Below are 15,677 nucleotides of genomic sequence, written 5' to 3' on the forward strand. Positions count from 1 at the left end.
GTGTTCTATACAATGACGTATTTTTATAGGTCTGAGTGATCCGTACAAGGACGAATTTTGATAGTTTTTGAGTGATCCGTATAAGGACATATTTTGATATTTTGAATAGGTTTTGAGGGATGATCCGTACAAGGATGTATTTTGGATAGGTCTTGAGTGATCCGTACCAAGGACGGTAATTTTTGTTAGTTTTTGTGAAGTGATCTTGTACAAAGGACGTATTATGATATTTTTTGATTTTGGAGTGGTCCGTACAAGGACGTATTTTTGAATTTTTTTGAGGGGATCCATACATTTGACCGATGATAGTGATGGGATTTTCAGTACAAGGAGGTATTTTGATGAGTGATCCTTAAAGGGACGTAATTTTAGATATTTTTTGAGTGATCCTACAAGGACAGATTTTGAAAAGGTTTTTTGAGTGATTCCGTATAAGGACGGATTTTGAAAGGTTTTGAGTAATTGTACAATGATTAATTTTGGATTCCGTACAAGGACGTATTGTGAAAGGTTGTGAGTGATCCGTATAAGGACTGATTGTGATAGCTTTGATTGATCCGTACGGGACGGATTTTGATATTTTTGAGGATCCTTATAAGGATGGATTTTGAAAGTTGTTAGTGATCCATACATGGAGGATTTTGATAGGTTTTTGAGTGATCCGTACAAGGAACCTATTTGATAGGTTTTGAGTGATTCGTAGAAGAATGGATTTTGATAGGTTTTGAGTGATCCGTACAAGGACGGATGTTGATAGGTTTTGAGTGATCTGTATAAGGATGGATTTTGATCGGTTGTTAGTGATCCGTACAAGGACGTATTTTCATAGGTTTTGAGTGATCTGTATTAGGATGCATTTTGATAGGTTGTGAGTGATCCGTACCAGGACGGAATTTGATATTTTTTGAGTTATCCGTACAAGGATGGATTTTGATAGGTTTTGAGTGATCCGTACAAGGATGTATTTTGATAGGTTTTGAGTGATCCGTACAAGGACGTATTTTGATAGGTTTTGAGTGATCCGTATAAGGATGGATTTTGATAGGTTTTGAGTGATCCGTACAAGGATAATTTTGATAATTTTTGAATGATCCATACAAGGACGTATTTTGATAGGTTTTTGAGTGATCCGTACAAGGATGTATTTTGATAGGTTTTGAGTGATCCGTACAAGGACGTATTTTGATAGGTTTTGAGTGATCCGTGTAAGAATGGATTTTGATAGGTTTTGAGTGATCCGTACAAAGACGTATTTTGATAGGTTTTGAGTGCTCCATACAAGTATGTATCCTTAATGAGGTGATCCTACAAGACGTAATTTTGACATGATATGTATGTGATCCGCACAAGGATGTATTTTGAAAGGTTTTGAGTGATCCATACAAGGACGGATTTTGATAGGTTTTGAGTGATCTGTACAAGTATGTATTTTGATAGTTTTTGAGTGATCCGCACAAGGACGGATTTTGATAGGTTTTGAGTGATCCGTACAAGGACGTATTTTGAAATGTTTTGAGTGATCCGTACAAGGACATATTTTTATATTTTTTGAGTGATCCCTACAAGGCCGTATTTAGATTTTTTTTGAGTGATCCGTACAAGGACATAATTTGATAATTTTTGAGTGATCCGTCCACCGGCCGTCATTTTCGATATTTTTTAAGTGATCCGTTACAAGGACGTTATTTTGATATTTTTTGAGTGATCCGTACAAGGCTGTATTTTGATATTTTTTCAGTGTTTCTACAAGGATGTATTTTGATAATTTTTGATTGATCCGTACAAGGACGGATTTTGATAGGTTTTGAGTGATCCGTACAAGGACGCATTTTGATAGTTTTTGAGTGATCCGTATAAGGTCGTATTTTGATATTTTTTGAGTGATCCGTATAAGGACGTATTTTGATAGCTTTTGAGTGATCTGTTCAAATAGGGATTTTGATAGCTTTTGAGTGATCCGTACAAGGACGTATTTTGATATGTCTTTAGTGATCCGTACAGGATGGATTTTGGATAGTTTTTGAGTGATCCGTATAAGGTCGTATTTTGATATTTTTTGAGTATCGTATAAGGAGGACGTGATAGCTTTTGATGATCTGTTCAAATAGGGATTTTGATAGCTTTTGAGTGATCCGTACAAGGACGTATTTTGATAGGTCTTGAGTGATCCGTGCAAGTACGGATTTTGTTAGGTTTTGAGTGATCCGTATAAGGACGTATTTTGATATTTTTTGAGTGATCCGTACAAGGACGTATTTAGATATTTTTTTAGTGATCCGTACAAGGATGTATTTTGATATTTTTTAAGTGATCCGTACAAGGACGTATTTTGATATTTTTTGAGTGATCCTTACAAGGACGTATTTTGATATTTTTTGAGTGATCTGTATAAGGACGTATTTTGATATTTTTTGAGTCATCTGTACAAGGACGTATTTTGATATTTTTTGAGTGATCTGTACAAGGACGGATTTTGAAAGGTTTTGAGTGATCCGTACAAGGACGTATTTTGATATTTTTTGAGTTATCCATACAAGGATGTATTTTGATAGGTTTTGATGATTCCTTTACAAGGTACCTCTTTTGAAAGCGGTTTGAGTGATCCGTACAAGGACACGATTTTTATAGGTTGTGAGTGATCCGTACAAGGACGGATTTTGATAGGTTTTGTGAGTGATCCGTACAAAGGACGGGATTTTGATAATTTTTGAGTGATCCGTAAATGGAGATATTTTGGAGTTTTGATACGTTTTGAGTGATCCATATAAGGATGGATTTTGATCCGGTTGTTTTGAGTGATCCGTACAAGGACATATTTTGATAGGTTGTGAGTGATCCATACAAAGAGACGGATTTTAATAGGGTTTTTGAGTGATCCGTAGAAAGGATTGTATTTGATAGGTGTTGAGTGTTGTGTACAATGACGGATTTTGATAGGTTGTGACTTATCCGTACAAGGACGGATTTTGATAGGTTTTGAGTGATCCGTACAAGGACGGATTTTGATAGGTTTTGAGTGATCCGTACAAGGACGGATTTTGATAGGTTTTGAGTGATCCGTATAAGGATGCATTTTGATAGGTTGTGAGTGACCCGTACAAGGACGGATTTTGATTTTTTTTGAGTGATCCGTACTAGGACGGATCTTGATATGTTTTGAGTGATCTGTACAAGGATGTATTTTGATAGGTTTTGAGTGATCCGTACAAGGACGTATTTTGATAGGTTTTGAATGATCCGTATAAGGATGGATTTTGATAGGTTTTGAGTGATCCGTACAAGGACGTATTTAGATAGGTTTTGAGTGATCTGTATAAGGATGGATTTTGATAGGTTTTGAGTGATCCGTACAAGGACGTATTTGTAGATTTTTGAGTGATCTGTATAAGGATGGATTTTGATAGGTTTTGAGTGATCCGTCCAAGTACGTAATTTGATAGGTTTTGAGTGATCCGTATAAGGATGGATTTTGATAGGTTTTGAGATCGTACAAGGACGTATTTTTATATTTTGTGAGTGATCAGTAAAAGGACGTATTTTGATATTTTTTGAGTGATCCGTACAAGGACGTATTTTGATAGGTTTTGAGTGATCCGTATAAGGATGGATTTTGATATGTTTTGAGTGATCCATACACGGACGTATTTTGATAGGTTTTGTGTGATCCGTACAAAGAAGTTTTTAGATAGGTTTTGAGTGATCCGTATAAGGATGGATTTTGATAGGTTTTTAGTGATCATTACAAGGAAGTATTTAGATAGGTTTTGAGTGATCTGTACAAGGACGTATTTTGATAGGATTTGAGTGATATGTATAAGGATGGATTTTGATAGGTTTTGAGTGATCTGTACAAGGACGTATTTTTATATTTTGTGAGTGATCAGTACAAGGACGTATTTTGATATTTTTTTAGTGATTTGTACAAGGACGTATTTTGATAGGTTTTGTGTGATCTGTACAAGAATGTATTTTGATATTTTTTGAGTGATCTGTAGAAGGACGGATTTTGATATTTTTTGAGTGATCCGTATAAGGATGCATATTGATATTTCTTGAGTGATCCGTATAATGACGTATTTCGATGTTTTTCGAGTGATCCGTAAAAGGACGGATTTTGATATTTTTTGGGTGATCCGTACAAGGACGGATTTTGATAGGTTTTGAGTGATCCGTACAAGGACGTATTTTGATAGGTTGTGAGTGATCTCTAGAAGGACTTATTTTGATATGTTTTTAGTGATCTGTACAAGGACGTATTTTGATATATTTTGTGATCCGTATAACGATGGATTTTGATAGGTTGTGAGTGATCCGTACAAGGACAGATTTTGCTAGCTTTTGAGTGATCCGTATAAGGATGGATTTTGATAGGTTGTGAGTGTTCCGTACAAGGACGTAATTTGATAGGTTTTGAGTGATCCGCACAAGGACGGATTTTGATAGGTTTTGAGTGATCCGTACACGGACGGATTTTGATAGGTTGTGAGTGATCTTTACAATGACGGATTTTGATAGGCTTTCAGTGATCCGTACAAGGACGGATTTTGATAGCTATTTGAGTGATCCGTACAAGGACGAATTTTGATAGGTTTTGATTTATCCATATAAGGACGGATTTTGATAGGCTTTGAGTGATCCGTACAATGACGTATTTTGTTTTGTTTTGAGTGATTCATACATGGACGGATTGTGGAAAGTTTTGAGTGATCCGTATAAGGATGGATTTTGATAGGTTTTGAGTGATCCATATAAGGATCGATTTTGATAGGTTGTGAGTGATCCTTACAAGGACATATTTTGATAGGTTGTGAGTGATCCGTACAAGGATGGATTTTGATAGGTTTTGCTTGATCCATACAAGGACGTATTTTCATAGGTTTTGAGTGATATGTATAAGGACGTATTTTGATAGGTTTTGAGTGATCCGTATAAGGATGCATTTTGATAGGTTTTGAGTGATTCGTACAAGGACGTATTTAGATAGGTTTTGAGTGATCCGTAGAAGGATGGATTTTGATATGTTTTGAGTGATCCATATAAGGATAGATTTTGATTGGTTTTGAGTGATCCGTACAAGTACGTATTTTGATAGGTTTTGAGTGATCTGTATAAGGATGGATTTTGATAGGTTTTGAGTGATCCGTACAAGGAATATTTTTATATTTTGTGAGTGATCAGTACAAGGACGTATTTGGTATTTTTTGAGTGATCCGTAAAAGGACGTATTTTGATATTTTTTGAGTGATCTGTAGAAGAACGGATTTTGATATTCTTTGAATGATCTGTACAAGGATGTATTTTCATATTTCGTGAGTGATCCGTACAAGGACGTATTTTGATATTTTTTGATTGATCCGTACATGGATGTATTTTGATATTTCTTGAGTGATCCGTACAATGACGTATTTAGATAGGTTTTGAGTGATCGGTACAAGGATGTATTTTGTTAGGTTTTGAGTGATCCTTTCAAGGACGTATTTTGATAGGTTTTGAGTGATCCGTACAAGGACGTATTTTGATAGGTTATGAGTGATCCGTACAAGGACGTATTTTGATAGGTTTTGAGTGATCTTTACAAGGACGTATTCTGATAGGTTTTGAATGATCCGTACAAGGATGTAATTTGATAGGTTTTGAGTGATCAGTATAAAGATGGATTTTGATAGGTTTTGAGTGATCCGTACAAGGACGTATTTTGATAGGTCTTGAGTGATCCGTACAGTGACGGATTTTGATATGTTTTGAGTGATCCGTACAAGGACGTATTCTGATATTTTTTGAGCGATCCTTACAAGGCCTTATATTGATTTTTTTTCGAGTGATCCATACAAGGATGTAATTTGATATTTTTTGAGTGATCTGTACAAGGCCGTATTTTGATATTTTTTCAGTATTCTGTACAAGGACGTATCTTGATATTTTTTGAGTGATCCGTACAAGGCTGTATTTTGATATTTTTTGAGTGATCCGTACAAGGACGTATTTTGATATATTTTGATATCCGTACAAGGGAGTATTTTGATATTTTTTTTGAGTGATCCGTACAAGGACGGATTTTAAGGTTTTTGAGGTGTTTTTTCCGTATAAGGACGTTTATTTTTATAGGTCTTTGAGTGATCCGTACAAGGACGGATTTTGATAGTTTTGAGTGATCCGTATAAGGACGTATTTTGATTTAGTTTTATAGGTTTTGAGTGATCCGTACAAGGACGTATTTTGATAGGTCTTTGTGATCGTACAAGGACGATTTTGATATTTTTTAGTGATTCCGTAGAAGGGTGTATTTTGATATTTTTGAGTGATCCGTACAAAGGACGTATTTTTGATATTTTTTTTGAAGTGACATACATGGACGTATTTTGATAGGGTTTTTAGATCGAGTACAAGGAACGGATTTTGTTATAGGTTTTGATTGGTGAGCCGTACAAGGAACCGCGATTTTGATAGGTTTTTTTTGATGGTATTGTATAAAGGATATTTTGATAGTATTTGTGAGAGTGATCCGTACTAAGGACCCCCCGCTAGTTTCATTGGTTGCGTTATTGTAGTAGGACGCATTTTGGATAGGTTTTGGGAACATGTGACCGTACCAGGCAGACGGATTTTGATATTTTTGATTTGATCCGTTAACAAGGATTGGATTTTTGATAGGTTTTGATGTGATCCGATGTATTGACAAAGTGAGGTAATTTTGATAGTTGTTTTGGACGTGATCGTACAAAGGGACGTATTCTTGATAGGTTTTGGATGCTGATCCGTATAAGGATGGATTTGATAGTTTTGAAGTGGATCCGTAGACAGGATTATTAGATAGAAACGGGACGATTTTAATAGGTTTGAGTGGGATCTGGTGTTAAGTAAGGATTTTTGGACTTCGACGTAGGGTTGAGTGGAATCCGTCACTACAAGGACGTATTTGATAATTTGACGTGATCCGTACAAGGTACAAGAACGTTATTTTCGATAGCGTTTTTGGAAAACGTGATCAGTACAAGAACGGATTTGATTAGTTTTTAGTCCTTAGTACCAATAGGATGTGTAATTTTGATATTTCATGTTGATCGGTACAACAGGACGGAAATTTTCGATAGGGTTGAAGTACGGTGAATCCTACATGGCCGGACCCCACGTATTTTGACTAGGTTTGGAGTGATCCACACAAGGGGCAGGATTTTCAAAGGTTTTGAGTGGTGAGTCCCGCACACACAAGGATGTATTCTTGATCAGGTTTTGAGCGTGATCTGTTACAGTATGTATTTGATAGGTTTGAGTTGGGATCCGACACCCACCAAGGGACGGATTGTGTAGAGTTTTGAAGCGCGGTGATCCGTGTACAAAGGACGTATTTTGATTATGGTTCGGATTGATCAGTTATATACAAGGACATATTACTTTATATTTTTTGAGTCGGATCCCGTACAAGGGACGGATTTTGAGAATGTTTGAGTGATCCGATTATTAAAAGGACATATTTTTTATATGTTTTTGAGTGGATCCGTACAATGGCCCCGCAGTGTGGTATTTAGATTTTTGAGTGTGTCCGACTTTACAAGGACATAATTTTGAAATTTTGAGAGGGTGAATCCGTAGATATATTTAAAGGCCTTATTTCGATATTTTATCAAGGTGTGATCCGTTACAACAAGGACGTATTTGATTTATTTTTGACTGTGAACCTTCTTGATTATCTATAAGCTGTATTCTGGTGGATAAGTTTGATTGATCCTGCCGACACTAAAACAAGGAACAACAAGGTACGGCGGCGGATTTGATAGGTTTGGAGTGTTCCGTATATAAGGGACGTTATTTTTACATAGGGCCTTGCGTGATCCCTAAGGCGGATTTGATAGTTTTTGAAACTAAGTGATCAGTTATAAGGTCGTTATTTTTGAATATTTTTGGGAAGTGGTGAGTGATCCCGTACAAGGAGTATTTTGATATTTTTATAGGTTTTGAGTGATCCGTACAAGGACGTATTTTGATAGGTCTTGAGTGATCCGTACAAGGACGTATTTTGATATTTTTTGAGTGATCCGTAGAAGGGTGTATTTTGATATTTTTTGAGTGATCCGTACAAGGACGTATTTTGATATTTTTTGAGTGATCCATACATGGACGTATTTTGATAGGTTTTTAGTGATCAGTACAAGGAGTTATTTTGATATTTTTTGAGTGATCCGTACAAGGACGTATTTAGATATTTTTTGAGTGATCCGTACAAGGACGTATTTTGATATTTTTTGAGTGATCCGTACAAGGACGGATTTTGATAGGTTTTGAGTGATCCGTATAAGGACGGATTTTGAAAGGTTTTGAGTGATTCGTACAAGGACGTATTTTGATATTTTTTGAGTGATCCATACAAGGACGTATTTTGATAGGTTTTGAGTGATCCGTACAAGGACGTATTGTGAAAGGTTGTGAGTGATCCGTATAAGGACTGATTTTGAGAGCTTTTGATTGATCCGTACAAGGACGGATTTTGATATGTTTTGAGGGATCCGTATAAGGATGGATTTTGATAACTTGTTAGTGATCCGTACATGGACGGATTTTGATAGGTTTTGAGTGATCCGTACAAGGACCTATTTTGATAGGTTTTGAGTGATTCGTAGAAGAATGGATTTTGATAGGTTTTGAGTGATCCGTACAAGGACGGATTTTGTTAGGTTTTGAGTGATCCGTACAGGGACGGATTTTGATAGGTTTTGAGTGATCTGTATAAGGATGGATTTTGATAGGTTGTGAGTGATCCGTACAAGGACGTATTTTCATAAGTTTTGAGTGATTTGTATAAGACGCATTTTGATAGGTTGTGAGTGATCCGTACCAGGACGGATTTTGATATTTTTTGAGTGATCCGTACAAGGATGGATTTTGATAGGTTTTGAGTGATCCGTACAAGGATGTATTTTGATAGGTTTTGAGTGATCCGTACAAGGACGTATTTTGATAGGTTTGAGTGATCCGTATAAGGATGGATTTTGATAGGTTTTGAGTGATCCGTAGAAGGACGTATTTTGATAGGTTTTGAGTGATCCGTGTAAGAATGGATTTTGATAGGTTTTGAGTGATCCGTACAAGGACGTATTTTGATAATTTTTGAGTGATCCGTACAAGGACGTATTTTGATAGGTTTTGAGTGATCAGTACAAGGACGGATTTTGATATTTTTATTTTTTTTGTTTATTCGTACAAGGATGTATTTTGATATTTCTTGATTGATCCGTACAAGGACGGATTTTGATAGGTTTTGAGTGATCCTTACAAGGACGTATTTTGATAGGTTTTGAGTGATCCGCACAAGGATGTATTTTGAAAGGTTTTGAGTGATCCGCACAAGGATGTATTTTGATAGGTTTTGAGTGATCTGTACAAGTATGTATTTTGATCCTGATTCGGATTTTCCGTACAAAGTGGACGGATTTGGAAGGTTTTGAAGTGATCTTACAAGGAGTATTTTGATAGGTTTTGAGTGATCCCACACTAGGACGTATTTTGGGAAAGGTTTTGAGTGATCGCACAATGGCATTGTATTTTGATAGGTTTGAGTGATCGTACAAGTAGATTTTGATAGTTTGAGTGATCCGCACAAGGACGTATTTTGATAGGTTTTGAGTGATCCGTACAAGGACGTATTTTGATATGTTTTTATTGATCCGTACAAGGACATATTTTTATATTTTTTGAGTGATCCGTACAAGGACGGATTTTGATATGTTTTGAGTGATCCGTACAAGGAAATATTTTTATATTTTTTGAGTGATCCGTACAAGGCCGTATTTAGATTTTTTTTGAGTGATCCGTACAAGGACATAATTTGAAAATTTTTGAGTGATCCGTATAAGGCCGTCTTTCGATATTTTTAAGTGATCCGTACAAGGACGTATTTTGATATTTTTTGAGTGATCCATATAAGGCTGTATTTTGATAATTTTTGATTGATCCGAACAAGGACGGATTTTGATAGGTTTTGAGTGTTCCGTATAAGGACGTATTTTAATACGTCTTGAGTGATCCATACAAGGACGGATTTTGATAGTTTTTGAGTGATCCGTATAAGGTCGTATTTTGATATTTTTTGAGTGATCCGTACAAGGACGTATTTTGATAGCTTTTGAGTGATCTGTTCAAGAAGGGATTTTGATATTTTTTGAGTGATCCGTACAAGGCTGTATTTTGATATTTTTTGAGTGATCCGTACAAGGACGTATTTTGATAATTTTTGATTGATCCGAACAAGGACGGATTTTGTTAGGTTTTGAGTGATCCGTATAAGGACGTATTTTGATATTTTTTGAGTGATCTGTACAAGGACGTATTTTGGCAATTTTTGAGTGATCCGTACAAGGACGTATTTAGATATTTTTTGAGTGATCCATACAAGGACGTATTTTGATATTTTTTTAAGTGATCCGTACAAGAACGTATTTTGATAATTTTTTGAGTGATCCTTACAAGGACGTATTTTGATATTTTTTGAGTGATCCGTAAAAGGACGTATTTTGATATTTTTTGAGTGATCTGTACAAGGACGGATTTATAAAGGTTTTGAGTGATCTGTACAAGGACGTATTTTGATAGGTTTTGAGTGATCTGTACAAGGACGTATTTTGAAAGGTTTTGAGTGATCCGTATAAGGACAGATTTTGATAGCTTTTGATTGATCCGTACAAGGACGTATTTTGAAGGTTTTGTGATCGTTAAGGACAGATTTTGATAGCTTTTGATTGATCCGTACAAGGACGTATTTTGAAAGGTTTTGCGTGATCCGTATACGGACGGATTTTGGTAGCTTTTGAGTGATCCGTACAAGGAATATTTTTATAGGTTTTGAGTTATCCGTATAAGGACGGATTTTGATAGCTTTTGATTGATCCCTACAAGGAGGGATTTTGATAGTTTTTCAGTGATTCTTAAAAGAAAAGTAATTTCCTTTTTTCCTTTCATTAGCTTCTCGATACCTGGAGAGGCTGTGTCGGGCCTAGTGATTTTCGGTAACCTTAGCGGTTGTTCCGATGAGTTAATTGATTTCGAGAGGCCGCAGTTTGTAGTTTGTGATCCGAGCAGCCCGTACCGCAAGTTGGACGGTAGTTGCAACAACTTGGCCAACTCTTTCTGGGGAGCAGCTTTTAGGCCCTACAGGAGAGATTTGCGTGCTGAGTATGATGACGGTATGGGTCTAATGTTTCATATTTTTAGAATTGAAAAATAATATTTCACATTTTAGAATTGAAAAATAATATTCCCTATCTTAGAATTGAAAAATATTTCATATTTTAGAATTGAAAAATAATATTTTCTATTTTAGAACTGAAAAATAATATATATTTTAGAGCTGAAAAATAATATTTCATATTTTAGAACTGAAAAATAATATTTCCTATTTTAGAATTGAAAAATAATATTTCCTATTTTAGAACTGAAAAATATTTCCTTTTTTAAAATTAAAAAATATTTCATATTTTAGAATTGAAAAATATTTCATATTTTAGGATTGAAAAATAATATTTCATACTTTAGAATTGAAAAATATTTCATATTTGTTAATTGAAAAATGATATTTCATATTTAGAATTGAAAAAAAAATTCATATTTTAGAATTGAACAATTTTTCATATTTTAAAAGTGAAAAAAATGTCATATCTTAAGAATTGGAAAGCTTTTCATATTTTAGAATTGAAAACTATTTCATATTTTAGAATTGAAAAATATTTCATATTTTAGGATTGAAAAATAATATTTCATATTTTAGAATTGAAAAAAAATTCATATTTTAGAATTGAAAAATATTTCATATTTTAGAATTGAAACAAAATGTCATATCTTAGAATTGAAAAGTGTTTCATATTTTAGAATTTAAAAAAATTCATATTTTAGAATTGATAAATAATATTTAACATTTTAGAATTGAAAAATAATATTTCCTAATTTATAATTGAAAAATGTTTCATATTTTAGAATTGAAAACAAATATTTCAAATTTTAAAATTGAAAAATATTTATATTTTAGAATTTAAAAAAAATGTTCATATTTTAGAATTGAAAAATAATATTTCATATTTTAGTATTTTAAATTTGATCAGTTTTGGAATTTATTTACACATACGAATCCTGTCTCTACTTCTGTCTCTACGAAGGCTTGACAAATACGAAGACAAACCATGTTTATTTACAACACCCGATCCTAATTGTTATAGACATTTATAGAGCGATGCCAGCTGGGCATTCCTTAAGGTGGATATTAGAACGATGATTTGCCGATGTCTTAACTATGCCTTAGGGAATGTGAAACATTTCAAGGTTTCGTTTTACTTTAAACTTTAATCATTATGATATGCATTGCATTTTCAGGCATCTCGACCTTCCGGAGGTCAGTAGTAGGAAGCTCTGACCTCCCGAGCGCCCGCCTAGTCAGCACGGCCATCAACAGGATCCGGAGCGAAGGATCTCACAATTTCTCCATTTTGCACATGACTTTCGGCCAGTTCCTTGACCATGACCTCGTCGCTACCCCGCTCGCTCAAGGTACGGAGGAGTAAAAGCATGTCTAATGTATAGTCAAGTATTTGTAAAGTTTTTTTTTTCTTTTTTCTTTTTTATTTTCTTTTAACAGATCGCTCAAGGTACGGAAGAGTAAAAGCATGTCTGATCTAGTTAAGTATTTGTAAAGTTTTTTTTATTTTTTTTTTAAATTTTTTTGTACAGATCGCTCAAGGTATGGAAGAGTAAAAGCATGACTAAAGTAGTTAAGTATTTGTAAAAAATTTTTTTAACATCGTTCAAGGTATGGAAGAGTGAAAACATGACTAATGTAGTTAAGTATTTGCAAAATAATTTCTTTAACAGATTGATTGTGGCATAAATTTTGCTTCATATTTTTTTTTGTCAAAAGTATACACTTCATAATCTCTGTTTATTTATTACAGTTTCGTTCATTGTCGAATATTTTATTTGCCAAGAAAATGTGCGAAAATAAATGATAAAGTTCCTGTTGTTGCGAACGATTAAGTTTAATTGTATACATTCGTGCATTATTTTTTATTTATACTCATGCATTATCTAATCTTTCATTGGCTGTATTTGATAGATAATCCTTATGTTACGTGTTTATTATTGAAAATGGTTGTATTTTCCTTTATGCTGTTGTGTATTTTTCATCAGTTTCCAATTTTATTTGCTTTTCTCACTTTCAAGGAATTATATATATTCTTGTTCTTTTTTTTATCCTTTCATTTACTTTTATTTCGTTGGTTGGTTTAGATTAAGTTCGCTTAGTGCCAGTGGGCATCCTTGTCTTAAGCCAGGCAGCAACTGTGGTTTGGTGATGTGGACCTCTGAACTCATTTACTATGAGATTCAGGGCCTCTGTAACACGGTTTTTTCGCAATAACTTTTTATCTATGCATTTCATAAATATAACGCTTATTCAGAATACATATTATATCTACACATAAATTTTGACTGCATTCTGCATTACGTAGGTTGAATAAATTTGATACTTATAATGTAAAAGTGACCTTTTTTGAAGACGGGCCAACTTGCTCAGAGAAAAGGTTTCGAACGCACTCGTTACGTTACAGCGGCCCACACACGCTCAAATTTTTGGTCAAATTTCTTTATGTCAAATTATTTTACGGTTTGACGTTCGCCCTACACGCTCAAACTTCTCATCAAATTTTAATTTTGCTCCCGAGTGTCATCATGGATGCATATACAGCGTTGGCTCTTGGCTTAGCGCTGAAGAGCACACACAAACGAAAGAGACGAAAGTGGGCCCAGCAATGGTACTTGTGTCCTGAACGATTTGGTCATGCTCCTTTATTAAATGAACTGAGAATTAGTGAACCTGATGTTTTCAAGAACTTTCTTCGCATGGACGGAGAATCATTTGACAAACTATTAGATCTTGTGAGACCATGTTTTCTTCTTCAGCTCCTCCTTCGTCCCTTCCGGATGATAATCACGGAATTTCTGTAGAAGAGTCTCATATGCCATATCTTTTTTATTTCTGTCACTATAACGGTCACTTTTAATGTTCCAAAGGTGGTAAACTTCTATAAACATCAATAAGCTCAAGAAGAAATTTCTTTTCATGATTTGTTGGAGCCATGATGACGATGAGCCGCGCACGTCCTCCTCAGATTATGTCTAATCACTAACTAATTTGCGCAAATTATTGCTAGGTACCACACACGCACAAATATTATTGACGTTGGCTCAAAAATATCTACTGAAATCAGATCAGTAAAAAATTTGACATCAAACCTTTTAGGCCATCAAATTACGCCACACACGATCAAATTCATGTCAAATAATTTGACATAAAAAAATTGGACCAAAAATTTGAGCGTGTGTGGGCCGCTGACAGCATTTCTTCCCTCTTTCTCGATGGATGATTGGCTATACGTAACGAAGGCTAAACCTCTGGCAACAATGACATACAAATTTACATACAAGCAAAGCAGTACACCTTTATGAACTCTGGAACCTCTCCACTGATAATTGTCATAATGAGCAAACCAACAAAATATGTTAATAAATACAAAAACACTTCGATTATTAGTCTAGCTCCCAAAATAGGTTTCTTAAGAAATTACAGTCTACTTTATAGGTCACAATCAGATTGACAAGATGTAGGGAATAGTTGGTAATTTTTAAAACATAGTAGACAAGCTTGATTTGATAACTGCTATATCCAATGTCAAGAAATTTTTATTTATTGGCTATCTACCTATTTACTGAAAAAAAATACCCGGTACCATATATTAGTTTTAAACCTTCACCAATAATTATCGTCAGAATGATGACTTCATGAGGCTCCACCCACTTTCGCCTCGTTATAATTCAGGATAACACTGAAGGCTACCATGGGCATTGTTGGATTAGAACATTTAACTTCTGGCTATAAAAACTAATTTCTCGAGTAGTTGTAAGAAGTGCTAAATGATCCTCAAGGATCCCAGCAGTTGGCCTAAACGTTTAATTCATGTATATTACTGCTATACTGTTGCGGCGCTACTGCTACAGTAGTATTACTACGCTAGCACTGATACCCCACCCACATCTATGTATCGTTCCGCCATTCATAAAGTCTTTGGGTTTCAGAGCCGATGGAATTTATGTCTGGTGGATGGGTGGGGCAACATTTCGTCAAAAGGTGTGTTTACCTTGCTTACGTAATGAATGTTTTTCGACTCTTGGCTCGTAACCATTGGCCATGGCGTCGGCTAGATCATTTTTACTCTTTAGAAATTAAAACTATCGGGTTTAGGTTATTGATAATGCTGACAAAATTTGTGTGTGGTTGTAAAATATACATATGTCAACTTTCAGCTACATCCGATGCTTTGACAAGGAGCAAAGTCCAAAAAACCGTGTTACAGAGACCCTGAATCTCATAGTAGTTAATAGAGACGGCTTTGATTTGTTCTCAGTGAGGTTTTCAATTTTTTATTTGTTTTATGAACGGCACATTTTTCCTTAGTTTATCTGATTAGATTATTACCAACTGATATTTTGCCTTTCTTCATTCACCAGTTACAAGTAGTATTTACGGTGGTGGTGGCCCCGTTAGATGCTGCGAAACCCCCTTCTTGCATCCGGAATGCGCTCCAATTTCGATACCGGATGCCGACGAATTCTACAGTTGCCACGGTCAGACTGTATGGAATTCG

The 15,677-nt window shown here is 35.0% G+C and overlaps 1 protein-coding gene across 1 annotated transcript in view; it reads left to right on the plus strand.

The window, feature by feature from the left end:
• The window catches only part of LOC135215460 (chorion peroxidase-like), a 43,078-nt gene that overhangs the window by 19,396 nt on the left and 8,005 nt on the right, over positions 1-15,677 (plus strand). Inside the window, 3 exon segments of the mRNA XM_064250185.1 lie at positions 10,954-11,174; positions 12,355-12,528; positions 15,541-15,665. Of these exon segments, the coding sequence (XP_064106255.1) occupies positions 10,954-11,174; positions 12,355-12,528; positions 15,541-15,665 (520 nt within the window).

This window comes from Macrobrachium nipponense, chromosome 5, assembly GCF_015104395.2.
Source record: "Macrobrachium nipponense isolate FS-2020 chromosome 5, ASM1510439v2, whole genome shotgun sequence".
Lineage (NCBI taxonomy): Eukaryota > Metazoa > Arthropoda > Malacostraca > Decapoda > Palaemonidae > Macrobrachium > Macrobrachium nipponense.